Genomic DNA, 27,370 nt, shown 5'->3' on the forward strand with positions numbered 1-27,370 from the left:
CCCTCTCAGCAGCTCCCAGGCTGGACATACCACAGAAGATCCAGTGAAGAGCTGTGGGCCCCCTCTTCTCTGTCCTGGTCCCCCTCCCCCTGCAGTGATGTCTGCCCCCTCCTTTATACAGCTCTGCAGTCCGTGCAGAAGGTAAGGGGGAAGGCCTGCAGGCTGCAGAGTCATGAGGAGAGGAAGATGGAGATAAGTGCAGGCCTGGAGCCTGGAGGCCAGCATGAAAAGTAAGTGTCTGTGAATGTCTGTGTGATGGGCCTGTCTGTGTGTGTGTGTGTGTGTGTGTGTGTGTACATAGCTCTGTGTGTGTGTGTGTGTGTACATAGCTCTGTCATGTGTGTGTGTGTACATAGCTCTGTGTGTGTGTGTGTGTGTGTGTGTGTACATAGCTCTGTCATGTGTGTGTGTGTGTGTACATAGCTCTGTGTGTGTGTGTACATAGCTCTGTCATGTGTGTGTGTACATAGCTCTGTGTGTGTGTGTGTGTGTGTGTGTGTGTGTGTGTACATAGCTCTGTCATGTGTGTGTGTGTACATAGCTCTGTGTGTGTGTGTGTGTGTGTGTGTGTACATAGCTCTGTCATGTGTGTGTGTACATAGCTCTGTGTGTGTGTGTGTGTGTGTGTGTACATAGCTCTGTCGTGTGTGTGTGTGTGTGTGTGTACATAGCTCTGTCATGTGTGTGTGTACATAGCTCTGTGTGTGTGTGTGTACATAGCTCTGTCGTGTGTGTGTACATAGCTCTGTCATGTGTGTGTGTGTGTGTACATAGCTCTGTCATGTGTGTGTGTGTGTGTGTACATAGCTCTGTCATGTGTGTGTGTGTGTACATAGCTCTGTCGTGTGTGTGTGTGTGTGTACATAGCTCTGTCGTGTGTGTGTGTGTATACATAGCTCTGTCATGTGTGTGTGTGTACATAGCTCTGTCATGTGTGTGTGTGTGTACATAGCTCTGTCGTGTGTGTGTGTACATAGCTCTGTCGTGTGTGTGTGTGTACATAGCTCTGTCGTGTGTGTGTGTACATAGCTCTGTCGTGTGTGTGTGTACATAGCTCTGTCATGTGTGTGTGTACATAGCTCTGTCATGTGTGTGTATACATAGCTCTGTCATGTGTGTGTGTGTACATAGCTCTGTCGTGTGTGTGTGTGTACATAGCTCTGTTGTGTGTCTGTGTGTACATAGCTCTGTCATGTGTGTGTATACATAGCTCTGTCGTGTGTGTGTGTACATAGCTCTGTCATGTGTGTGTGTGTACATAGCTCTGTCATGTGTGTGTGTGTGTGTACATAGCTCTGTCATGTGTCTGTGTGTACATAGCTCTGTCATGTGTCTGTGTGTACATAGCTCTGTCATGTGTGTGTGTGTACATAGCTCTGTCATGTGTGTGTGTGTACATAGCTCTGTCATGTGTGTGTGTGTACATAGCTCTGTCATGTGTGTGTGTGTGTGTGTGTGTACATAGCTCTGTCATGTGTGTGTGTGTGTGTGTACATAGCTCTGTCATGTGTGTGTGTGTGTGTGTACATAGCTCTGTCATGTGTGTGTGTGTGTGTGTGTACATAGCTCTGTCATGTGTGTGTGTGTGTGTACATAGCTCTGTCATGTGTGTGTGTGTACATAGCTCTGTCATGTGTGTGTGTGTGTGTACATAGCTCTGTCATGTGTGTGTGTGTGTGTACATAGCTCTGTCATGTGTGTGTGTGTGTGTGTACATAGCTCTGTCATGTGTGTGTGTGTGTGTGTGTGTACATAGCTCTGTCATGTGTGTGTGTGTGTGTGTGTGTGTGCATAGCTCTGTCATGTGTGTGTGTGTGTACATAGCTCTGTCATGTGTGTGTGTGTGTGTACATAGCTCTGTCGTGTGTGTGTGTGTGTATACATAGCTCTGTCATGTGTGTGTGTACATAGCTCTGTCATGTGTGTGTGTACATAGCTCTGTCATGTGTGTGTGTGTGTGTACATAGCTCTGTCACGTCTGTGTGTACATAGCTCTGTCATGTGTCTGTGTGTACATAGCTCTTTCATGTGTGTGTGTACATAGCTCTGTCATGTGTGTGTGTGTGTGTGTGTATACATAGCTCTGTCGTGTGTGTGTGTGTACATAGCTCTGTCATGTGTGTGTATACATAGCTCTGTCGTGTGTGTGTGTACATAGCTCTGTCGTGTGTGTGTGTGTACATAGCTCTGTCATGTGTCTGTGTGTACATAGCTCTGTCATGTGTGTGTGTGTGTGTACATAGCTCTGTCATGTGTGTGTGTGTGTGTATACATAGCTCTGTCATGTAGGTGTGTGTGTATATATAGCTCTGTCGTGTGTGTGTGTGTACATAGTTCTGTCGTGTGTGTGTGTGTACATAGCTCTGTCGTGTGTGTGTGTGTACATAGCTCTGTCATGTGTCTGTGTGTGTACATAGCTCTGTCATGTGTGTGTGTGTACATAGCTCTGTCATGTGTGTGTGTGTGTATACATAGCTCTGTCATGTGTGTGTGTGTGTGTGTATATAGCTCTGTCGTGTGTGTGTGTGTGTGTGTATACATAGCTCTGTCGTGTGTGTGTGTACATAGCTCTGTCGTGTGTGTGTGTGTACATAGCTCTGTCATGTGTCTGTGTGTACATAGCTCTGTCATGTGTGTGTGTGTGTGTACATAGCTCTGTCATGTGTGTGTGTGTGTGTATACATAGCTCTGTCATGTAGGTGTGTGTGTATATATAGCTCTGTCGTGTGTGTGTGTGTACATAGTTCTGTCGTGTGTGTGTGTGTACATAGCTCTGTCGTGTCTGTGTGTGTACATAGCTCTGTCATGTGTGTGTGTGTACATAGCTCTGTCATGTGTGTGTGTGTGTATACATAGCTCTGTCATGTGTGTGTGTGTGTGTGTATATAGCTCTGTCGTGTGTGTGTGTGTGTGTGTGTGTGTACATAGCTCTGTCGTGTGTGTGTGTACATAGCTCTGTCATGTGTCTGTGTGTACATAGAAGAAGACATTTAAAGGGAACCATTTAAAGGGAACCAATCAGCCCAATTGGGCTGATATGGTTCCCAGGAGCGCTGTATGAAGCTCCTGCAGCAGTCGCAGGACATACCGGCCGCAGTTGCTGCAGAAGCTTTATACTGGAGAAAAATGAGTTCTATTCCCCAAGGGCACAACTGGCAGAAGCGGGAAGGTAGTCATCTGGGCGGAGGCTGGAGAGGCCAGTAACATACCTCTCTGCCGGTCAATCATCCCTCAGAGCGTGCTGACAGGCAGAGAGTGGTGACTAGACACAGACGGTGAGCCACCCAGGTGACTACCTCCCTGCCTCTGCCTGTCACGCACCAAGGGAATAAAACGTGTTTTTCTCTGGTATAAAGCTTTTGCAGTAGCCGTGGCCGGTACATGCCACGGCTTCTGCAGGAGCTTTATACAGCGCTCCTGGGAACCATATCAGCCCTTTAAGTTTCCTTTCCACTTTGCTGATAGACTGCAGATTTTCTGCACTCAAACCTGCTGCAGAAAATCCTTAGTGTACCTGCCCTTGTATGAATAGACCCTTGGCGTGGAGGCTTATGTGTGTGTCTGCATGTGCTGTGTGTATGTATGTGTCTATGTGTGCTGTGTGTGTCTACATGTGCTGTGTGTGTCTATGTGTATTTGTGGGTAGCTGTGTGGGGGGCTGGGGTGGTAGTTTGGGGAGCTGGGGGTGGTAGTTGTTTGGGGGCTAAGTGTGGTATTTGTGTGGGGGGCTGGGGGTGATAATTGTGTGTATGGCTGGAAGGGTTGGTTGTTGTGTATATGGCTGGAGGGGGTAGATGTGTGAATGGCGGAGGGGTAGTTGCATTTATGGCTGGGGGGCAGAGTAGTTGTGTGTATGGCTGAGGGGTAAGGTAGTTGTATGCATGGCGGGGGGGATGGGTGTTGTCTGGAGGGCAGGAAGCATTATGTTACTTTAAGGCTGGGTTCACACTATGTATATTTGAGGCTGTATTTGTGAGGCTGTATAGCAACCAAAACCAGGAGTGGATTGAAAACACAGAAAGGCTCTGTTCACATAATGTTGTAATTGAGTGGATGGCCATCATTTAATGGCAAATATTTGCTGTTATTTTAAAACAACGGCTGTGGTATTGAAATAATGGCCGTTATTTACTGTTATATGGCGGCCATCCACTCAATTTCAACATTGTGTGAACAGATCCTTTCTGTGTTTTCAATCCACTCCTGGTTTTGGTTGCTATGAGGACCTGACATGAGGACCAAATACAGCCTCAAATATACATAGTGTGAACCCAGCCTATAGCTGTGTGTGTGTGTGTGGGGGGGGGGGGGGGGGCGCCGAAAAAAAGGTTTGGCACAGGGCGCCATTTACCCTAAGGCCGGCCCTGGCCAACAATTCCCCCCGGACATTTCCCTCACTAATTTCCTTCACTCCTCTCATTTTGATCTTCCCTTGGAAGCAAAGCAAAACCCACTCCTCCATACAGCGTGGAGAACTTGGACCAAAAGCAGACATATTCTTTCCCTTAACCCCCAGCACTCTCAATTATTACCACTGACAAACAACCCCAATTTTCACCAAAAGCAAGACCCCTTCTTAAACCTGAACACCACCACGCAGTTGGAAGATAAGCAGATCACCAAATACTACCAGTGGCTGACCTACGAAAGTGTAAAGTCGGGCATTTCAAACTATACTTCGGTAGTACCCAAGATCACAGTGGTCGACTGTGGGAGATGTCATACAAAATAGCTCATAGAGCCCACATATCCCCACACAGGCTCGCTTAGTGGCAACACCACGGATCATACCTGCCCCAAGTGTGGTGCCCCTCACACCGACCTTCTTCACTGCCTGTGGTCCTGCCAACATATCCAAACATCCTGGAACCAGATAAAAACCTTCCTCTCCACTCATCTCCACCTTATGTGCACCCTCACACCTCAATGGTGTCTCTTCGGTACAACTCCTCCACATGACTAGTGCGGGATAAGAAGAAGATGCTGTTCTACGTATCTGCAGCAGCTTGCAAAACCATTTTAAGCTGCTGGATATCAACTGCTCCGCCCACCATGCAACTCTTTTTGGAGAAAATTGTATACCTCTTCCGTATGGACTGGATAGAATCCTCCCTTCTTAAAGTGACACTGTCACCCCCATTATTCACTTTTCAATCTTTAAAGATGTGTGTAACCCGCAAATAGCTCTCTGCATACTTTTTTGTAGTTTTTTTTTTCATGAGGCGGGTTGCTGAGAAATTATAACTTTGCTGAGTGTCTTCTAGCGCCACTGGGCGGGGCTTAGTCCCTGAAGCGCCACATAGCCCCGCCCAGTACATCGCCGTTGACCCCGCCCACTTTGGTACGTCATATCTCCCGGCCGACGCTCACAGTCTTGAGTACTCCAGGACGTCGGTGACGTGCGCGTCCACATCCCCCTGCGTCCGTCAAGTGCCGCGCAGGCGCAGAAAGTGACCACCGGGTCACCCACATCCTGCTGATTATACCAGCCGCACAGTCCCTCGCCGTTCCGAACGCTCCTGAGCCCTCGCTGCGGCTGTGAATCTCCTCACAGCCAGCAGCGAGGTGCAGAGATAGTTCGCAGACGCACTGCGGCGTCCACCTTGCACTGCGCATGCGCCGAAAAGAACCTCCGCATCTCCGCGCCTCGCTGCTGGCTGTGAGGAGATTCACAGCCACAGCGAGGGCTCAGGAGCGTTCGGAACAGCAAGGGACTGTGCGGCTGGTATAATCCGCAGGATGTGGGTGACCCGGTGGTCACCTTCTGCGCCTGCGCATCACTTGACGGACGCAGGGGGATGTGGACGCGCACGTCACCGACGTCCTGGAGTACTCAAGACTGTGAGCGTCGGCCGGAAGATATGACGCGCCAAAGGGGGCGGGGTCAACGGCGATGTACTGGGCGGGGCTATGTGGCGCTTCAGGGACTAAGCCCCGCCCAGTGGCGCTAGAAGACACTCAGCAAAGTTATAATTTCTCAGCAACCCGCCTCATGAAAAAAAAAAATACAAAAAGGTATGCAGAGAGCTATTTGCGGGTTACACACATCTTTAAAGATTGAAAAATGAATAATGGGGGTGACAGTGTCACTTTAAAGTAAAGAGGGTGCAGAAGTTCTTCCACACCTGGGAAAGATTCATCCCTATTCTTCCCCTTCATATCAGGAACAAATTGAAACAATGCTTTCATTCTACTACCTGGTACTTGGAGCAGGAAGTAGCTGGGGAAGACCCATTGCATATTAAACACAGCTAACTCCTGATCTGACCATTATGTTCCCATGATGTGAATCTCTCCACCCCCCACCCCCCACACTGGGTGCCCAGGTCTCCCCCCCCCCTCTTTTGTTCAGGTATTGTGATACTCAAATAATTCAAATAGAACATAGTAATCTGTGTTCCTAATTTGTATAATAAAATGGAATCTAAATGTCATATGTTTACATGGCTAATGTATCTTTACTGATTGCTACTACTCTTAAACTTCTCCCTCCCCTTCTCCTTTCTGTAACTTTCTTTCTCATTTTACTGAAAAGGTAATAAAAGCATAATTTTTTTTTTTTTTTTTTTTAAAGACTTCTATTGGTAATCCATAGCACAATCACAATCCGCACTAAAGCATGTTTTATTTTTATTACAGAATGGATTACAGATCAAAATTAAAATGGACTGTGTGAATAGCCCAATAGAAATTAATGTGCTCTAAGTTGAACCCCGATTACGGATCCGCAATTACATCAACCTTACGGGACGTGTGAATAAGGCCTTAGTCATTCATTTTATGAGGGTATGTGCACACTGAGGAAAACACGTAGAGGACGTGCACTGGATTCCATTGCTCGTCCCTGCGCGCTCCTGCTTCACTCTCCGCCTGTTCATTCTTTGGGAGGACGGCAGAATCTGCCTGACCATAGAATGGAGTCTACGGCACAGGCGGAAAGTTAAGCGGGAGCGCAGGGGGACGAGCAGTTGAATCCACCGCAAGTCCTCTGCGTGTTTTCCTCAGTGTGCACATACCCTTAGGGAGGCATTTATTAAAGGAGAAGTCCGGCCAAAATTAATTTTTGATATGTTGTTATTTATGAAAAGTTATACAAATTTCTAATGTACATTAATTATGGGAAATGCACATATAGGGCTATTTCCCTTAATTTAGTAGATCAGGAAGTGTTAGAAATATCTCTGAAGAAGTGACGTCACGACCCAGGGTGTAATTCCTATGGAGTGTCCAGCAGGGGGCGCTCTCTATATAGAAGTCTATGGGACTTTATTGTTTCTATGGGTTTCTATGTAATGTAATGTAGTGTACAGTGCTTTATTGAATGAATACATCTATGGAATACTTTGGGGAGCAAGTGTCCTTGCTCCCCAAAGTATTGCATAAATGTATTCATTCAATACATTCAATACACAGTAAGCCCGCCGATCCGCCGCATTTCCGCCGAATTTCCGCCGCATTCCCGCCGATCCGCCACACGCTGATCCGCCGCATTCCCGCCGATCCGGACCATATACATTGAACTACAGCTCCCATCATCTGCTTCTAGTATGAACAGGTGATGGGAGCTGTAGTTGGGTAATGGATATGACATGCCGCCGGGCGCAGGGGGAGCCGCTCAGTACACAGCAGCTCTCCCCCCTCCTCCTCCTCCTTCCGTGATAACTTCCGCCTATACCAATGCTGACTCCCTGCCTGGCCGCCGCTCTCCGCTCTCATATACCGGCTCCCGATGCATCCTGGTGTCCGCGCTGATGCCGGGAGCCGGTATATGTGAGCGGAGAGCGGCGGCCAGGCAAGGAGTCAGCATTGGTATAGGCGGAAGTTATCACGGAAGGAGGAGGAGGAGGGGGGAGAGCTCCTGTGTACTGAGCGGCTCCCCCCGGCGCCCGGCGGCATGTCATATCCATTACCCAACTACAGCTCCCATCACCTGTTCATACTAGAAGCAGATGATGGGAGCTGTAGTTCAATGTATATGGTCTGGATCGGCGGGAATGCGGCGGATCAGCGTGTGGCGGATCGGCGGGAATGCGGCGGAAATTCGGCGGAAATGCGGCGGATCGGCGGGCTTACTGTGTATTGAATGTATTGAATGAATACATTTATGCAATACTTTGGGGAGCAAGGACACTTGCTCCCCAAAGTATTCCATAGATATATTCATTCAATAAAGCACTGTACACTACATTACATTACATTACATAGAAACCCATAGAAACAATAAAGTCCCATAGACTTCTATATAGAGAGCGCCCCCTGCTGGACACTCCATAGGAATTACACCCTGGGTCGTGACGTCACTTCTTCAGAGATATTTCTAACACTTCCTGATCTACTAAATTAAGGGAAATAGCCCTATATGTGCATTTCCCATAATTAATGTACATTAGAAATTTGTATAACTTTTCATAAGTAACAACATATCAAAAATTAATTTTGGCCGGACTTCTCCTTTAAGTCCGGCGTTTTTTACGCCGGACGTAAAAATGCCCCCGCAGCTCCGGTGCTACGGAGATTTATGTAGAGGCGGACTGCCTCTACATAAATCCCGTGCGCGCCGTTGCGCACCGCCGAAAACCTACGCCAGCTGAGGACTGGAGTAGGTTTTCGGCGTACATTTTGGCGGAACGGATGATAAATCGCGCGGACTCTGAGTCCGCGCCCTCCGTTCCGCCCACTCTCCGCCCCCTTTCCGCCCCCTGGCGTAGTCGGCGGAAAGTGCCGATTTGCGAATATTTTATTCGCAAATCCGCCATTTTTGCTTAAAAAAAAGACGCAAATCGGCACTTTCCGCCGAAAATCATCCATTCGCCGGATGATACATGTGGCCCTTAGAGTCTTGAGCAACAGAGTTGGATGTTCAGCCATCTGGTGGTTGAAACACACTGGTGCACACTCCATAGTAGGGATGCACGATGCACCGAAATATCGATACTACTATCGATATTTCGGGCAAAAAAACGATTCGGTACCAGGATTTCCTGGTATCGATACTTTATATTAAGCTGCCTAATAACGCAGCTTAATATAAAGTATAGAGCAGTGAACATGGCCGGCGGCTAGCTAAGCGCCGGCCATGTTCTCTGTGTGCTGCCCCCTGCCCCCTGGCGTCACTTCCTCCTCCTCCGCCCGCCCCTTCCTCCTCCTCCGCCCGCCCCTTCCTCCGCTCACTGCAGTGAGAAGTTATAGCCGGCACACAGCGATCGCATGTGCCGGCTATATAACTGTGCAGATGCCGCTGTCACAACTGACAGCGGCCTCTGACCCATCCTGAGCCTCTCCAGAAGCAGTGGGGGTCGGCTACTATGTGTAACAGACCCCCCGCTGCTAATGACCTGCAGCCCGTCACATCTCAGCCTCCTGTCCCCCTGAGTGTGCACACATGAATATGCACGGAGGAACGGAGACCTGACAGCTGGGAGCTTCCCGGAGCTGAGGGGAGGGGGGATTTGTAAAGGGAGCTAATTTAAGGTGGAACAGACCGCCTGAATCTTGGCCAGCAGCAAAGGTTAATCTTCCTGCTGGCCAAGGTTCAGGCTGTCTGTTCCACCTTAAACTCCCTTTACAAATCCCCCCTCCCCTCTGCTTTGACAAGCCTCATGCTTTGAGTGGTACCGCAGTGAGTGAGAGCAGGGGATGTGTGCAGACATTGCAAACATCCCTGCCCTCTGGTGTGCCCCCCCCCCACATCCCTGCCCTCTGGTGTGCCCCCCCCACATCCCTGCCCTCCAGTGTGCCCCCCCCCCCCACATCCCTGCCCTCTGGTGTGCCCCCCCCCCCCACATCCCTGCCCTCTGGTGTGCCCCCCCCCCCACATCCCTGCCCTCTGGTGTGCCCCCCACATCCCTGCCCTCTGGTGTGCCCCCCCCCACATCCCTGCCCTCTGGTGTGCCCCCCCCCCCACATCCCTGCCCTCTAGTGTGCCCCTAACATTCCTGCCCTTAAACCCCTGCCCTCTGACAGGAACTGACCTGCCAGGCAGAGTAACCCTCTCTTGTCTGTCCAGACCTGGCAGCCTTCACCAGCTCCCTGCAGTGTGGGGGTTGTAGTCTGTACTCAGTGGCGGATTAAATGTACCCTGGGCCCTGGACTGTTCACCCAACCTGGATCCCCCCCGTCAATCTGCCCACTACTGCCCCCCCCACCCCATGCTGTCCCCAATAAACACAATGTTTGGTCCCTTGCTGCACAGAGGATGTCAGGAGAGGAGGGGGCTGATCTTATAGGGGAGGTCACAGCAGCACAGAGGATGTCAGGAGAGGAGGGGGCTGATCTTATAGGGGAGGTCACAGCGTCACAGCAGCACAGAGAATGTCAGGAGAGGAGGGGGCTGATCTTATAGGGAGGTCACAGCAGCACAGAGGATGTCAAGAGAGGAGGGGGCTGATCTTATAGGAGAGGTCACAGCAGCACAAAGAATGTCAGGAGATGAGGGTGCTGATCTTATAGGGGAGGTCACAGCAGCACAGAGGATGTCAGGAGAGGAGTGTGCTGATCGATAGGGGAGGTCACAGCAGCACAGAGGATGTCAGGAGAGGAGTGTGCTGATCGATAGAGGTCACAGCAGCACAGAGGATGTCAGGAGAGGAGGGGTCTGATCTTATAGGGGAGGTCCCAGCGTCCCAGCAGCACAGAGGATGTCAGGAGAGGAGGGTGGTGATCTATAGGGGAGGTCACAGCAGCACAGAGGATGTCAGGAGAGGAAGGAGTGTGCTGATCTTATGAGAGGTCACAGCAGCACAGAGGATGTCAGGAAAGGAGTGTGCTGATCTATAGAGGAGGTCACAGCAGCACAGAGGATGTCAGGAGAGGAGTGTGCTGATCTATGGGGAGGTCACAGCAGCACAGAGGATGTCAGGAGAGGAGTGTGCTGATCTATGGGGAGGTCACAGCAGCACAGAGGATGTCAGGAGAGGAGGGTGCTGATCTATGGGGAGGTCACAGCAGCACAGAGGATGTCAGGAGAGGAGTGTGCTGATCTATGGGGAGGTCACAGCAGCACAGAGGATGTCAGGAGAGGAGTGTGCTGATCTATAGGGGACGTCACAACAGCACAGAGGATGTCAGGAAAGGAGTGTGCTGATCTATAGAGGAGGTCACAGCAGCACAGAGGATGTCAGGAGAGGAGGGGGGCTGATCTTATAGGGGAGGACACAGCAGCACAGAGGATGTCAGGAGAGGAGGGTGCTGATCTATAGGGGACGTCACAACAGCACAGAGGATGTCAGGAAAGGAGTGTGCTGATCGATAGAGGAGGTCACAGCAGCACAGAGGATGTCAGGAGAGGAGGGGTCTGATCTTATAGGGGAGGTCCCAGCGTCCCAGCAGCACAGAGGATGTCAGGAGAGGAGGGTGGTGATCTATAGGGGAGGTCACAGCAGCACAGAGGATGTCAGGAGAGGAAGGAGTGTGCTGATCTTATGAGAGGTCACAGCAGCACAGAGGATGTCAGGAAAGGAGTGTGCTGATCTATAGAGGAGGTCACAGCAGCACAGAGGATGTCAGGAGAGGAGTGTGCTGATCTATGGGGAGGTCACAGCAGCACAGAGGATGTCAGGAGAGGAGTGTGCTGATCTATAGGGGACGTCACAACAGCACAGAGGATGTCAGGAGAGGAGGGTGCTGATCTTATAAGGGGGGGGTTGTATTTTTTTTCGAGGTATCGAACTGGTATTGAGTATCGAACTAAAAAATCAAGTATTGGTATCGAACTCAAAATTCTGGTATCGTGACATCACTACTCCATAGTCCCCCGGTTGTATCTTGGGATTGCAGCAGATCTCAGCACCAACTGTGATCAATAAAGACCCTATTACACCAAGCGATTATCGGCTGTATTTAGCCGATAAAAGCTTGGTGTAATAGCTAGTGTTAAAAGGCAATGATCAGCCATTATGCACGATGTCGGCTGAACCATGCTGAAAAAAGATCGTCCAGGGAGCCTCTGATAGAAGGATAGACGGCTCTGATATATAGAAAGAGGACAGCAGGAGGAGTTAGATCATTGGGTAAAAGAGATGGAGAGATGAATAGATTATTGCTTGATGTAGGCCAAGGTTAATGATGTACACCAAGGTTTCCCCGGTTATGTGGTGTACTCCAAGGTTTAGAGCTGGGCCCACTTTTGTTAACTTCTTTGTTAATGGTATGGGGATGGAATTAACAGCAATGTTTCTATCTTTGCAGATGACACTAAGCTTTGCAGTATGTACAGTCTCTGGAAGATATGCAGATGTTCAGTTGCCCCTAGCAACCAATCAAATTCCACTTTTCATTCCTTACAGATTCTTTGGAAAATGAAAGTCTGAATCTGATTGGTTGCTAGGGGCAACTGAGAAAATTCTACTTTACACCAGTTTGATAAATCTCTACCTAAGTGTTTGGGCATCCACTTGAAAAATGAGGTTCAACATGGATAATGTAAAATTATGCATGTGGGTTTTAATAACTTGCATGCATCATATGTCCTAGGGATAGTTAAACTGGGAGAGTCACTGGTAGGGAAGGATTTGGGTGTACTTTTAGATAATAGACTACAGAACAAAACATAAAGTCAATAAGCTGCTTCTAAGGCCTGCATTATATTGTTAATACAGTATGAACTCTCAAGACAGAAACATAGAATCTGTACTCACAATCTACCCCCCAAAACCACTTGTACTGTCAGATAGCTGCTTTTAATCTAAGCTCTGTCCTGGGGTCCATTCGGCAGGTGATGCAGTTATTGTCCTAAAAAAAAAAAATTTAAACTAGCTGCGCCGTGTCAAATTGGTGTGGCCTAGAGCATCCCGTCCCATCCTCCTTGTCATCAGGAACGCCCCCGGGAAGGATTCCTCCTCTTCAGAGTTTTCAAACTCCTGCACATGCACTGTAGCAAGCCGTAAAACTAACAGGACAGGGAAGAGGAATCCCACCCGGGGCGTTCCTAATAACGAGGAGGGCAGGGAGAAAGAACAGAGAGGCAGCGCAGGCCTAGAGCACAGGTGTTCTAGGCCACGCCAGTTTGACACGACAACGCTAGTTTAAAAGCTGTTTTTAGGACAATAACTCCATCATCTGCTGAACGGACTTTAGGACAGAGCTTGGATTAAAAGCAGCTATCTGAAGGTACAAGCGGCTGGGGGCAGATTGTGGGTACAGATTTGCTTAAAATATATAAATGGCCCCTACAAAAATGTTGAAAAGATGTTCTAGGTAAAACCCCCTAAAAAGACAAGGGTTCAATCAAGCAAGTTCTTTCAACGAAATAATATGTATTGTAGGGATCTTCCCGGGGGATGGTGTGTTTGGACACAGTTTACAGCAGAGTTGGACTTGTAAAATAACAGCTTGGCGTTTATTTGCAGCATAAACAGTCCACCAAACAAAACACAGCAGCACCGTGCTTTAAGAATAAAACAAACAAAAAGGTCTTGCCCGTCTGGGCGCTTACTAACAGGTTTCTTCACCTATCTGACACTAGACAAACAGTGCGTCTTTCACCTGGATACCGCAGGGTATATATATGCTCCAGCAGCGTCTGTATTCCTTGCTCCCAGGAGAATCAGCATGCAGGCTGTTCACCCCTGGCTGAGAGCAAACACTGGATCCTCTGCAGGGCTTTTACCTTGTCAGGCTGATTAGGGTCAGAGACACCTGACCCCAACACCTTACCTGGATCGGGGGGAAGGGAATGGCAAGTCCCACTACCAAAAACCTACCTGCCATTCCATGTAAGTCCAGGCCCGGCAATAATAAATAATAGCTCAGCAGTATAACACTGCTGAGCACAGATGCCTCCTGGACTCACCATCTCACGCCACGTATTAACCTGGGTGAGATGTACATCCCCTCGAGCACTTTGCCAGTGACATGTCCACAGTATACATATAGAATGTATTCATCATCCATCCCCCTTCCCTCCCTTGGTTGAACTTGATGGGCATGTGTCTTTTTTTCAATCTTATTATGTAATTATGTACTGTGCGACTGTCCCATCTATTGTACTGTGCCACTGCTCCCTCTAGTGTATGGTTGCAATGTCTCTCTAAAGTACTGTGCCTCTGTATCGTCATGTACTGTGCCACTACCCCTTCTAGTTAACTGTGCCACTGTTCCCTTTTCTATATCGTGTAACTGTTCTCCTAATATACTGCGTCAATATCCCATCTAGTTTACTGTGCTACCATTTCCCTAAAGTACTGTGCCACTTGCCTTTAATGCACTGTGCCACTCTGCCCTCTAATCATTGCTTCTCAGTCTGTGGCTATGTCCACTTGGTAATGCTCACTATCCCAGTTCCAGCACTGCTCTGTTGCTCTGGCCTTTTCTGTTTGGTTCTGAATGTTGTTTGCATTACACGGGAAGAGGGTACTTACTTCTGCCAGCACCTGACTTTTCAACTAATTATGCTGATACAATTACATAGAGGGAGTGCAGCCTGTACTCTTGCTCCTTTCAGTTCCCTGTATATTTCGAAGGCAACCATTCATCTCCCTGAGGGAAAGTGAGTTGGAATAGTACTTTATGGCTGCCCGGCAGTCCCAATTGTCTGTTTCTGCGCCAGCAACTTGGCATTAGAGCAGAGCCGCAGCGGCATGTAGTTACATTGCCTCTGCTCTCTTCCCAGCCACTCACGCTTGATTGGCAGTCTGAGCAATGGAAACTTAATGCAGAGCCAGGCACTCAGGCTGCCAATCAAGCACTTGTGCCTGAGCTGCAAGATTTTGAATTTACCTGCTGAAAACTGATGGGCACAGTGTCGGGGAGCTGTAAGATATTGGGGCCAACTCACTCGCCCTTCAGGTTGTTTGTTCATTTTAACAATTCAGGAGAACTGTAGGCTGATAGCAGGTGATGAAGGGGCCAGGAGGTCCTTCTAGTGAATCGGCCTGGTCACAGTTGCGACTGTTGTGCTCCCTATTGCTACACTACTGTTGTGGGGGTGTTTTTCAGCAGCTATGACAGGAGATTATCAGAGTAGAGGGAAGGCTGAACTGTTCAGCAAGTCAGTGACTGCAGACGCATCCTGAAGCTGTGTGGGCATTGGGATGGGTGAGTATTAGCGATGAGTGAATTTACAGTACAAACAAAGCAAATCACTTCATTAGCTCGGCAATCTGCTTATCAGCCTGCTGCTTTTAACGTCCATGCTGCTCCACCCAGGGTTCTTGGAAAAGCTTTCCAGGCACCCTGGGTGGAGCAGCAGAGACTTCAAGGGCAGCAGGCTGATAAGCAGATTGCCGAGCTAATGAAGCGATTTGCTTCAGTTGTACAGTAAATTTGCTCATCTAGTAAAAATCACTTCATTATTATGCTCCCACCACCTCCAGCCCTACCTGGATTTTTACCTTTGCCCGGAAATCTCCTTTAGGGTATAAACCCACACACCGTATAAGCAGCGTATTTACTGCTGCGATACGCAGCAAATACGCAGTAGATTAGATCTAAATAACTGAACACAGCATCAAATCTGTACCAACAAATCTGCTGGGTATTTGCTGCGTATTTGTTGTGTATCTGCTGTGTATACAGTGTGTGGGTTTGTACCCTTAAATCCAATTGAACATCTGTGGAGAGATGTGACATTGGCATCCACTGACAGCCCCCATTCACCCTCAAAGTTATCAGAGCTTCAGGAGATCTGCAAAGAATGGCAGAAATTCCCCAAATGCAGGTATATAATCCTTGTGGCCTTATACCCAAGAAGACCAGAGGCCGGAATCACTGGCAATCACTGTACTTTATAAAGAATCTGAATTCTTATGTCAATGCAAAATTTAAATTTTTCCTAACCAGTATATAAGCAAAGATTTCTAACATGCTGTTATCACTTTGTCATTATGGGACACTGAGTGCAAAATGAGTGGGAAAAAGTTGGATTTGCTTTTATTTGAGCCCAAGGCTGCAAAAACGCATCAGTATAAGTGGGGGTATTTTGCCTTCTGTCCTGGTCACATACCTATTTAGCATTTCCCTTTAACTCTTAGAGGACCAGGCCAATTTAAATTTTTGCGTTTTCGTTTTTTTCCTCCTCGTGCTTAAAAGGCCATAGCACTTGCATTTTTTCACCTAGAAACCCACATGAGCCCTTTTTTTTTTTGCACCACTAATTGTATTATGCCATAAAGTACACTGCAAAAGCAGAAAAAAATCCAATGTGTGGTGAAATTGAGAAAAAAAAAAAAAAAAAAGATTTTTTGTTTGTTTTACGCCGTTTGCCATGGGGTAAAACTGACTTGTTATATATGTTCCTCAAGTCATTACAACGATATGTAACATGTATAACTTTTATTTTATCTGCTGGCTTTTAAAAAATTCCATTAATTAACCATTGTTAACAAATATATGTTCATTAAAATCGCTCTATTCCCAGGCTTATAGCGCTTTTATCCTTTGGTCTATGAAACTGTGTGAGGTGTCATTTTTTGTGCCATGAAATGTACTTTCTATCGATACCTTGATTGCGCATATGGGACTTTTTGATCGCTTTTTATTACAATTTTTCTGGATTTGATGCAACCAAAAATGCGCAATTTTGCACTTTAGGATTTTGTGCGCTTACACTGTTTACCGTGCGAGATCAGGAATGAAATAAATTAATAGTTTGGGTGATTACGCACGTGGCGATACCAAACATGTTTATTTATAACGTGGGAAAAGGGGGGTGATTCAAACTTTTTTTTATAGGGGAGGTTTTTTTTTTTTTACACTTGTGGGACTTCTAGCATAGCCACATTAATCTCTCATTGAGATCTATGCAGTATAGTAATACTGCATAGATCAATGAGATAGGCACTCTACTGCTTTTGGCTGCTGCAGCCGAAAGCAATAGAGTGCCGAGCTGGGATCAGCGCCATTAAGATGCAGTCCCCTGCCAGTGCCGGATGCAGGGATCACCCCTCCGCCATCGCGTCGCGGGGGTGATCCATCCACTAGACCACCAGGGAAGGGCTGCAATAAGTATTCAGATGCAGCTGTAAACTTTGACAGCTACATCTAAATACTTAATTAGATCGCAGTGCCTGCTAATAGCTGCGGTCCCGGGCTATATATACCACATGGGATCACGGCGGTTCAGAGCGGCCCTGCTTTGAACTTCCCTAGTGACCACTGGAGGTACAGGTACGCCCAGGGTCGTCTAGGGGTTAAAGCAAATATACCATCAGGTACATCACTTTAAGTTTTTTTTTATATGAATAGACCAGTGTGGGGGGGATGCTGGTGGCTCGACCCTTTTTTAGAACTGCAGCCCGTTCCCCCCACACAGCACTGGCCTGAAGCACTGGAGGCCGGCCCGCCGTGTGACGAAACCCCCTCCCCTCTGTGACGTGGCACCATTACAATCAATGGAGCTGCGTCGCAGAGGGGAGGGGATTTTGTCACACTAGGGACCAGCAGGCCCGCCTCCAGTGCTTCAGACCGGGCTGGTGCTCGGGAATAGACCTGAGCCCTGTGGTTGAAAAAAAGGACCACGCCACCAGCATCCCTGCACCACTCAATTTATAGAACAACCTTAAATGGGTGTACCTGATGGCACATTCGCTTTAAAATCTACCATGGCATCCAGCTGTTGCTCCCTGCAGTCTGGAGACCCTACAGCTGTCCAGGCATGAGGGTGAGTGGGCATGAGTCACAGGGTGCACTGTGGGAAAAATTGTTCAGCCATTCTTGTAAGATTCTCTTTGCTGTCCATGGAAACCAATCGCAGCTCAGCTCTCCTTTTATCCTATTACTCTGGTACAATGAAAGCTGAGTGGTTGCTATGGGCAACAAAGAGACTAGCGCCATAAACCTCCCCTCCCAGCTTCCAGGGTCGTGTTCCTTGCCCTGACACACATCCCCATAGTCTATAAACTCCTCCACATCATGCTGTGCAGCATGTACCGCATTGCTAATGAACAACTCATACGAGACATTATCCGTCACCCCACCCAGAGAATTTTTCAGGGATTACTGCTACTTCCCGTGACCTCACTATGCCGGGGAACATCAGCATTTCCTCACAAAGAAAGACTGAAAAAAATATATAAATAATAGACGAGCGTATTAACCAATAGGCGAATGCAGCGTATACCGGCTCCTTCTTTGATTGGTGGGTTTGTGTCAGTAGGCGGGACATTGCGCAGAAATCCGGCGCTGATATAACAATGACAGCAGTAACCGCCAGCCGTCTGTGCAGCATTCAGCCAATCAGAGGGAGAGTTTGAAGCGACCAATAAGAAACCATCAGGGGCGTGTCCCTTAATATAAATGCGGTAACGGTTCGTTACGGTTGATAGTAGCTGTCTGTAGACGAGATGACAACGACTTCTACATTTCAGGGTCTTGACCCCGAGGGCCGTAACAGCTCTAGGTAATACTATCCGGGTAGAGACGTATTGGGGTGTACTACAAGTGCCAGCACGAAGCTGCTTTGCACGTTATCTCGAGTCTCTTGACGGTGTTGGCTTGCTGTGTAGATGGGTGTGGACAGCAGCAATGTAATCTTGTTTCAATGGTTGATCTCGTTGAGTTGTTAAAGCTCTAGGGTGAGTGGGTAAGAAGGGCGGGGGGTAGGTTGGACCCTCTTCTCTCGGTCACATTGTTGTCTATGGGCTCCTGGTTTACATATCTGACTGCTATTCCAGGGACCGGTAGCTGTGAGCCTCACCCTGCTGCCCAGAAGGGGCTGTTGCTTTATTGAAACGCTTTCCATCCACTGTACAGCATGGAGCTGACTGCAGCCTGTATCCTCTGCAGTAGATGCCACTCACTGCTATAGTGTTCAGGCAGCCCCACCTTTTCTACTTTGTCTATTGATGCCATGGGGCTGACTCCTCTGGTCTAATGTAGCTGATGTGGGAGATGCCATGTGTGACTGTGCACTGGGTGACTCATTGTCCCTTGTGTCTGGCTCACACATACAGTACATTTTTCTTTCTGGGTGGGGTTACCACTAGGAATCTTAAAGCTGCTGTCAGCTGGGGTCTTGGTTCCTTCCCCCCCATAGTGAAGGCAATGAGTAGTCCACATTTGTGCCCTAGTTATGAAGGGTGAGGCGGCTCAGCTGCTGTGTACCCAGAGAGGATTTAACAAAAGAAATGTACATGTGTCACATGTGCAGCTTACAAGCATGGCTGGACCTGGGTACTGCCCAAAGAACAAGCAGCAGTAAAGCGGTTTGTGGGAAAGCATCCTAATAAAAGCTGTACAGAAGAGATTATATAATATAGCACACTGCAGAGCTGTGATTTGTGTCCATATAGGACCTCAATGCATTACCTAAGTAATTCTGTATAGTGTGAGAAGGTTTATATTAGACCAGATAAGAAATGCAGGAACCATAGTAATACAGCAACAGTGAGGTTTTTATCCTGACAAGTCTGGTAAATGTCAGTATATAACCTGAGGCCTGATCATACAGTGTGTCCCTGTTGTACAATTGATAAAGATAACATGCTGTAGGAGAGACATGTATTGCCAGGGATTATGTACTGTGCCAGGGCAGGGCTTGTACAGCCCTGCTGTTCCTGATTGCCATTGGTGGCAGCATAGGGGCAATGTGGCCACTTATTGCTTCCAGTCAATGTGTTTTGAAGAGAGACTTTATTTTATTTTTTAAAGGGCTAGTCTGGGGGGAAACTATCTGCAGGTTCCCCTCTCCTCTGATGTGGCTCCATTACAATCTATGGAACCGTGTCAGAGGAGAGGGTGTTTCATCACACTGGTGGACCAGTGGGCCCGTACCCATTGCATCATGTCGGGCCAGTGCTCAGGAATAGACCATGCCACCAGTATCCCGGTGCTGATCCATTCAGGTAAAAAACCTAAAGCGATGTACCTGAGTTGTATATTAATGTAATATCCAAATTAGCCTGTCTGGTTCCCTGGCCCCTAACTGCACTGCTCTGCCCATCTCTGTAGTAACACCTAATCTTCACAAGTCTCCTTGCAGTGATGTATCTCATTGTGGGGACAGCAGCCTAGCCGTGTTAATGGTCAAGTTGGGATCTCTAAATTGGATACAGAATACAGCTGTCACTGCAGTGACTGCCTTGCATGTGCTTCCTCACAGCTTCACATCCCTATTGGTTAACATAGTAAATTTTTTTTTGAAGGGTTCTGAGGCCTCCTGGTGGTGGTTCCAGTTTCTCTTTCGGTCTTGATGGTTCAAAGCAGCAACAACCTGTTAGACGACACAAGATGGCTTCCAACATATTTGGCATACCAGACAATGAGCCAGTGCAAACGTCCTGTGCATCTGAGCCAGGTAAAGAAACCTGTGGAGCCTTACTTTCACTGACAAAGTGGGGAGCGGACTGTGCTACATTGACACTTCAATGGCATATTATGCCAAAATGCCATATTAAAAGGAACTAGACTATAAGTCAAAAGCAGGAAGCAATTATGGTTTACAAGAGATGTAAAGGTGGTGGTGAAAGTCATGCAAAGAGATAGTGTAGCTAACAGAGGTATATAAAATTAGGTAGGAGGCAAAACTTGCTAAAACTTTTAAGTGTAATGGCATCTCATAGACTAATGTAACTAATGTCCTAAAGAACTTAAGAGGTTTAAAAAAAAAAATTTAAGCACAAATATGTCCACTTTCTTGTTAAGGTAAACTATTCTCCGGACCTCCCAGACCCCAGTACCCATCTATTGCTCTGGTAATTGATTCTTTGGAGGAGTCAGGTCCTAGTAAACCCACTGCCACTTCCCTTTATTGAGGAGGAACAGTTATCTGGATTTGTCATGGGACTGGGGTTATTGGTACAGGCTCCATGCTTACTGGCATCCTGGCTGGGTCAGTCTCAGCTGTTGGAGCTGCTGCCCAGTCCTGTCAGGTCCCCATTGCTTCCCTGGCTCCTCTGGGCCTCTTGCGTGTCTGGGAGGTCTGAATAATTTACCCTCATAAGGAACTGCATATAATTGGGCCTTAGAGGTAACTGCCCTGTTACCTCTTAGTAACTTTTTATTTGCAGGCTGTTACATTATGGGGAAAAAAATAACAAAACTATTTCTAAATTATGGATATAAAACTTAATAAGATTGTGGTGCAAAGGGTTAAAGGGAATCTTTTTGGCTTCTACTATCCCACAAACAACCCCCAGGACCTCACGGGTGTAGTACACTGCAATCACACTGTTTCTTTGCTCTATGCCATGCTGCACTTCCTGGGCGCATACAACATGGACCTAGTCCCTTCCTTTTTGGTTTACACTGGGGGGCCTCCCTTACAGGCCTTCCATGTCCACATTACGTGTAAAACATAGAACGTGGGAATAAGGCTTTAGTGGTCAATGCTAGGCATGCCTGTAGCAATTGAGTTCAGAGAGCAATGCAGTACATATGTACTGCATTGGTCTTTAGCAATCATGGTATTGCCAGAAGGGAGACTACAAATATGTAAAAAAATAAATTCTAAATTAGTCTTGTATTTTATTATGGAAAGAAATAATTTTTTTTTAAATCATCACATTCCTGATCTTGCATGGTAAACCACATTAGTGCAAAAAAATTTTTTGTTGTATATTTTATGAAAAAATAACCAATAAAATTGCACACATTTATGGCTCAAGTCTTCACTTCAGTCAGTACATTCTGCTCTGCACTCCTCACACTTTGCTTCTACTGACCTGCAGTGTATAATAAAGATGTTCTATGTCTTCTAGGGCTTTCGGAAAGTGCAACTTGTGTAGATGATGGCCACACAACATGTACACAGGAGGAATACAGTGATGCAGCAGAACATACGGTTAGTATCAAACTTGTACAATGCAACTTTGGAAATATAGACTTCTCTGAAGTCTTAGCTGAAGATTAGCTGTAGCCAACTTCCCCCCCCCCCCCCCCCCCCCAAATAAAATGCAGCTAAAAGATTAAATTTTTTAAATTTAAGTTCTAAATTGCTGGCATGGTTAGCTGTGACATCTAAAAGACACGTTGCCTTCCATGTATCCATATGTGCTTCCAGGATGGAAAATAAGCTTTTGTTGCTTGGTCCCTGTGATATGGTCTGTGCTTTGGGCTTCCCACTCGTTTGGTGGTTGTAATGACTGGCATGCCCACACTTGGGTCTAAACACGGGTACTGAAAGGCTCATGACGTGACCTAGTGCCAGATAATAAAGGGAATAAGTGCCTCTCAATCTCTGAATTACCTTACAGTAAATACTGTAAATGGTTACCCTTGAACAAACAAAAGCACTAGGTTAAGAGTTCTCAAATGTGCTTAGTACTTGTAGGATTTACAAAGGGCATTCAGTAAAAACCTAATCTCAATTTGTGTTCTTCTAGGGTGAAGCAGAAGTACCCGGTGAGTATAATACCCCTCATGATTGTCTTCTGTTGCATTCTTATACAACTGTTCTGCTAATAACCCCATAGCCATTTATGAGTGATTATTTTTGTGGCAGTTATAGAGCTTACAGCGAACCATTCATGCCAATTATCAGTGGCACCGGAAAGACTTGCTAAACACTGCCTTACCATAGTTTCAGCAGCTGCAGTCAGACCATAAGCTTATTCCGGCACTGGAGACAAGCAGAGCAGGGCCGCTAATAGCCGCGGTCCCGGGCTACGAGCAGCACCCGGGACCACAGTGGTTCAGAGCACGGCCGCCGTGGTCCCGGGTGCTGCTCGTAGCCCGGGACTGTGGCTATTAGCGGGCACAGTCCGATCGCCATGCCTGCTAATACAGTAATCAGATGCAGCTGTCAAAGTTGACAGCTGCATCCGATTACTTGATGCAGCCATTCCCTGGTGTCTAGTGGGGAGGAGCGATCCACATCTTACCTCGTCCGGGGTCGGCATCGGCTGATCCCGGCTCGGCACTCTATTGCTTCCGGCTGCAGCAGCCGGAAGCAATCGATGTGCCTACAATCTCATCGATCTATGCAGCATAGATCTGTATGAGAGATCAGTGCACTTATACTAGAAGCCGCCATGAGAGACTTCTAGTACAAGTGTAAAAGTAAAAATAAAGTGTTTTTAATAAAGCTCCCTCCCCTAATAAAAGTCTGAATCACCCCCACCACTTTTCCCATGTTATAAATAAACATGTTTGGTATCACCGCTTGCGTAATCTTCCAAACTATTAATCATATACTTGATCTCGCACAGTAAATGGTGTAAGTGCAAAAAAAAAAAAATCTCAAAAGTGCTAAATTGCTTATTTTTGGTCCCATCAAATCCAGAAAAATTGTAATAAAAAGTGATCAGTCGCATATGTGCAATCAAGGTACCGATAGAAAGAAGACATCATGGCGTAAAATGACACCTCATACAGCCCCATAGACCAAAGGCTAAAAGGAGCGCTATAAGCCTGGGAACATATATGTTAACAATGGTTTGAATTTTTTACAGGCCATCAGATACAATGAAAGTTATACATGTTACATATCGTTGTAACTGTAACTACTTGAGGAACATATATAACAAGTCAGTTTTACCCCAGGGTGAACAACATAAAAATGAAAAACCCCAAATAAAAATGCATTTGTTTTTTTTTTTCCCAATTTCACCACACTTTGAATTTTTTTTTTTTTTTTCTGGTGTCGCAGTGTACTTTATGAAAAAATTCAGCCTGTCATTGCAAACTACAATTAGTGGCGCAAAAAAAGGTGGAAAAAGGTGGTTTCTAGGTAAAAAAAAATGCAAGTGCTATGGCCTTTTAAGCACAAGGAGGGAAAAATGAAGATGCAAAAATTGAAATTGGCCCGGTCCTCTAAGGGTTAAGCACACAAACGCATGGTACCAATAAACTATAGGCTGTTACAATTCCCAGTACAGCTCTGTAGAAGGTATTAAACCAATCTGAGGGATACAGGTAACATGTAAAGTATACAACACAATGAACAGAGTAAATCCTAACACCACTTTAAAAATTTGGATTTTTTTGATCTATGACTCCATAGATGGGGTTGGGGGTGAGGAATAAAGTTATGGCAAACCTAAAGCAGAAATGTTCATTTCCAGGGTCTGTTAAAGCTGAACTTGCCAGAAATCCAGGTCTAGTCTCCTGAAGGCAGATTTTAAGACTTAAGCTTGTTGAAAGACTAAACACCGAAATCTACTGTTAGATTTTGAAGTTATAACAGTGACTCTTTAAAGATTTCGACAACTAAAAATGTGTCCTGTCTCTGCAGAAACAGAGCCTGCAAAAGAAGCTTCTGGAGAAGCTGCACCTGTGTCTGTACCCAGCAGAAGAAACCCTCCTGGAGGAAAGTCCAGTCTGGTCCTGGGTTAAACTGTTCAACCACTAATTTTTTTTTTTTTTCCAGCCCCCCCCCCCCCCCCCCCCTCCAATGTATGACTGTAAATCTTTCCTTGGTTTAAGCACTTTTGTACAAACTGTTATGTATTTCTCCATTTTCCTAGAACTACTGGAAGCGCATGGATGTTTTTCTAGTAGCAATGTTTGTTTTATTAATGTTTCGCATAATAAAGAGAATATTTAAATGCACTTATTTAATCATGTGTAAGCTCTTCCTGTTACACTTCACTCCTAGCTTCCCTTGGTGTTTAGTTCGACTCATTGGAAGACAGGCTCCTGGTACGAGGCTGGGTCAGGACTAAGTAGGGTTCTTGGCACTGTGACCTTGACTGCACAACATGTCAAACAGTTTAGATGAGACATGATGGTGGTATATTATCATCCAAGCTGGCCAAAAGGAGTGCAGTGCCAGGCAGCAGAATGGGTAGGACCTTTTCTGCTCTTTGGTTAACCTCTTTAATGCAGTGTGTTATCAACTAGCCTTTACTGGATGGCAGCTATAGAACCTCTCAATTGCTTGGAATCCTCGACTACCTTGGAATTGCATCAGGCCTTCCCTCTGGCAGTGCAGAAGTGAGGTGACAGGCTCTTGGCACTTGGAAGCTGGTAGATATCTGCTTCAAGTAGCTTGTGCTGGAATCTTTTAAGTAGGTTCCTCTGCCCACAACAGATGTATTGGAAGTAAACAGGATTGTGCAGGACTGATCATGGACCAGTCTTCAGCGTTGATAGCTGTTCCAACGCTTGCAATTGCAGTGGCCTAGATTGTGTATGCATTAGACTTGCACACCCTCTGTTTCTTCTCCCCGCGCTCTTCATCATTAGGAATGCTCCAGGCAGATAATGTACTATTCATCACCTGTGTCAGTATGGCACATGGGCTAGATTAAGGCACCTGTGTATTGTTCAGAAAGGAGAAAATGTTCTAGGGGCATTTCTAATGATGAAGAGGGTGGGGAGGCTCTAGGCCAGGCCAGTTTGACTCAGAGCTGCAAGCTTAAAAGTTTAGGACATAAACTGCATCACCTGCCTAACAGACCCCAGGACAGATCTTGTATTAAAAGCAGCTATCTGAAGGTACAAGCAGTTTGGGGGTGGGGGGTCAGAATGTGGGTAGTCTAACCACCTTGAAAGCCTTGTGCCCCCAAGAGATGGACAAGAGAGCTTTCTATGGCAACAGTCTGGTCCTTTGACCAGATGAACTGAAGCATTCTGTGTTGGCTTTACAGGAAAGTAGAATGTGAATACAGTAAATGGAGCTCTTGACACATCCTTTAACCCCTTCATGCAAAATCACATGGCTGTTCATCTGGTGTTTCTATACTTTACATGCAACCTCATGTACACACACCTGCACAAGAAACTTTCGCTGTGCAAGATAACACTGCGACAGTTTAAAGCAGCTCCCAACTGGGGTGCTGTGAGGCACTTTTAAGGGTGCATTCACACACCTGCAGCAGACTTCGCACTGCAAGTTTTGCAGTGAAATCTGCTAATATGCCCTGTGTAATTAGATTATGGCCCTTAAGGCCCTTAACCCCTTAACGACATCGGGCGTAAACTTACGCCCTCACGACCTGGTACTTGGCGCATCAGGGCGTAAATTTACGCCCGATGTTTCCCCGATCGCTGCGTGTTCACACACAGCGATCGGGGAAGATGGCCTGCTATAAATCATAGCAGGCCATCATAGCTTCTCGGCACAGGGGGTGGTTAACACCCCCCCCCCCCCCCCCGTGCTTACGATCGCCGCTATAGGCTGATCAATTCAGATCGGCCAATAGCGGCGATCGGAACCTTTCCGGGTCATCGGTGACTCGATGACCCGGAAAAAAATGGCGGTCGGTGCTGTCCGAGGACGGCACCGACCGCCATTACTGTAAAAAGTAATGGTGGTCACCGTGCCACCGGCCCGATCGCCGTGAACGGCCGGCCGTTCACGGCGATCGGGCCGGTGGCACGGCGATCAGAGTCCCACAAAATAATAAATACCAGCCCTGGACCCCTCAGCTAGGTAGCGGAGGGGTCCAGAGTAGGTATTTGTACATTACTCACCTGTCCCGGGGTCCTGATCGGCGTCTTCCGGGTTCGCGGCGTCCAGTCTTTCCGGCGCGTCTTCGGATCTTTCCGGCGGTCCCCGTCTTTCGGCTATTTTCGGCTCCAGCCTCGTCATTTTCCGGATTTTGCGCTCTGCTGCCCTCTAGCGGCTGATATGTGTAATACTTATCAGCAGCTACAGGGATGTTCAGAATGTAGAAAGTTTTTTTTTTTTTTTTTCCCAAATTTTTTTTTTCTATTTTCCGCACTCTATCGCCGCTGAGTGTTGATCAGCATCGCACGAAAGTGCGCTGCTAATCAGCAACTCCTCCTTTTTGGCGTAGGGTGTCTTTTTTTTCTATATCCTACTGCCACGGTCTGCTGATAAGTGCCGCACATAAGTGCGGCATTTATCAGCAACTCCTTTGTTGGCGTAGGTTTTTTTTTTTTATACTAACTGTAAAAAAAAACACGTAAAAAACACTACATTACACTACATTGAATAAAGTTTGAGACTACACCACTACATACCCCATATACCAATCCCCGTATAAAGATGGCCCCCAGGGTGTTTTCGGCGTCGGAGGGATACGTTATTATTGCCTCCGACACCGAAACAGCCAGTGAGGATGAATGGGGGGAATCCTTCTTTCCTCCATTCATCCTCATCGTCCTCATCATCCAGTGACGTGTCTGGGGGGAAGCGTAGCGTATGCTGCCCCCCAGACATGTCTTTTCCGCCAGTACCGTCCCAATAAGAGATCACGGTATGGTGTGAAATTCTCCAAACTCTGTGAGAGTACCTCAGGGTACACTTACAGATTTAGGGTACGTGCACACTGCGGAATGGCGAAGGATAACCCTTCTTGCTTTCCGCAGCTGGCACCCGCCGGCGGACTGATGCGGGCGCATGTCTCTACCCGTGTCATAGACTCCATCCTATGCACGGGTGGATTCCGTTGTCCATCCAAAGAATGAATACGTTGGACGGAGAGCGGAATCCGCCCGTGCATAGAATGGAGTCTATGACACGTGTGGAGATGTGTGCCTGCATCACTCTGCCGGCGGGTGCCAACTGCGGAATGCACGAAGGGTTATC

The 27,370-nt window shown here is 47.2% G+C and overlaps 1 protein-coding gene across 2 annotated transcripts; it reads left to right on the forward strand.

Annotated features, from left to right (window-relative positions):
- On the forward strand, positions 1–24,427 carry JPT1 (Jupiter microtubule associated homolog 1). Of its 2 annotated transcripts, none has more exons than XM_069952084.1 (5): positions 1–230; positions 20,079–20,230; positions 21,633–21,715; positions 22,257–22,275; positions 24,107–24,427. In XM_069952084.1, exons 1-5 carry the CDS (start codon positions 187–189, stop codon positions 24,205–24,207), a joined length of 399 nt encoding a protein of 132 aa, XP_069808185.1. In that variant the 5' UTR covers positions 1–186; the 3' UTR covers positions 24,208–24,427. The 2 variants fall into 2 exon arrangements, with proteins under 2 accessions (XP_069808185.1, XP_069808187.1); XM_069952086.1 differs by lacking the exon at positions 1–230 and adding an exon at positions 18,148–18,334.
- Positions 24,428–27,370: the final 2,943 nt, after the last annotated feature.

This window comes from Dendropsophus ebraccatus, chromosome 14, assembly GCF_027789765.1.
Source record: "Dendropsophus ebraccatus isolate aDenEbr1 chromosome 14, aDenEbr1.pat, whole genome shotgun sequence".
Classification (NCBI taxonomy): Eukaryota; Metazoa; Chordata; class Amphibia; order Anura; family Hylidae; genus Dendropsophus; species Dendropsophus ebraccatus.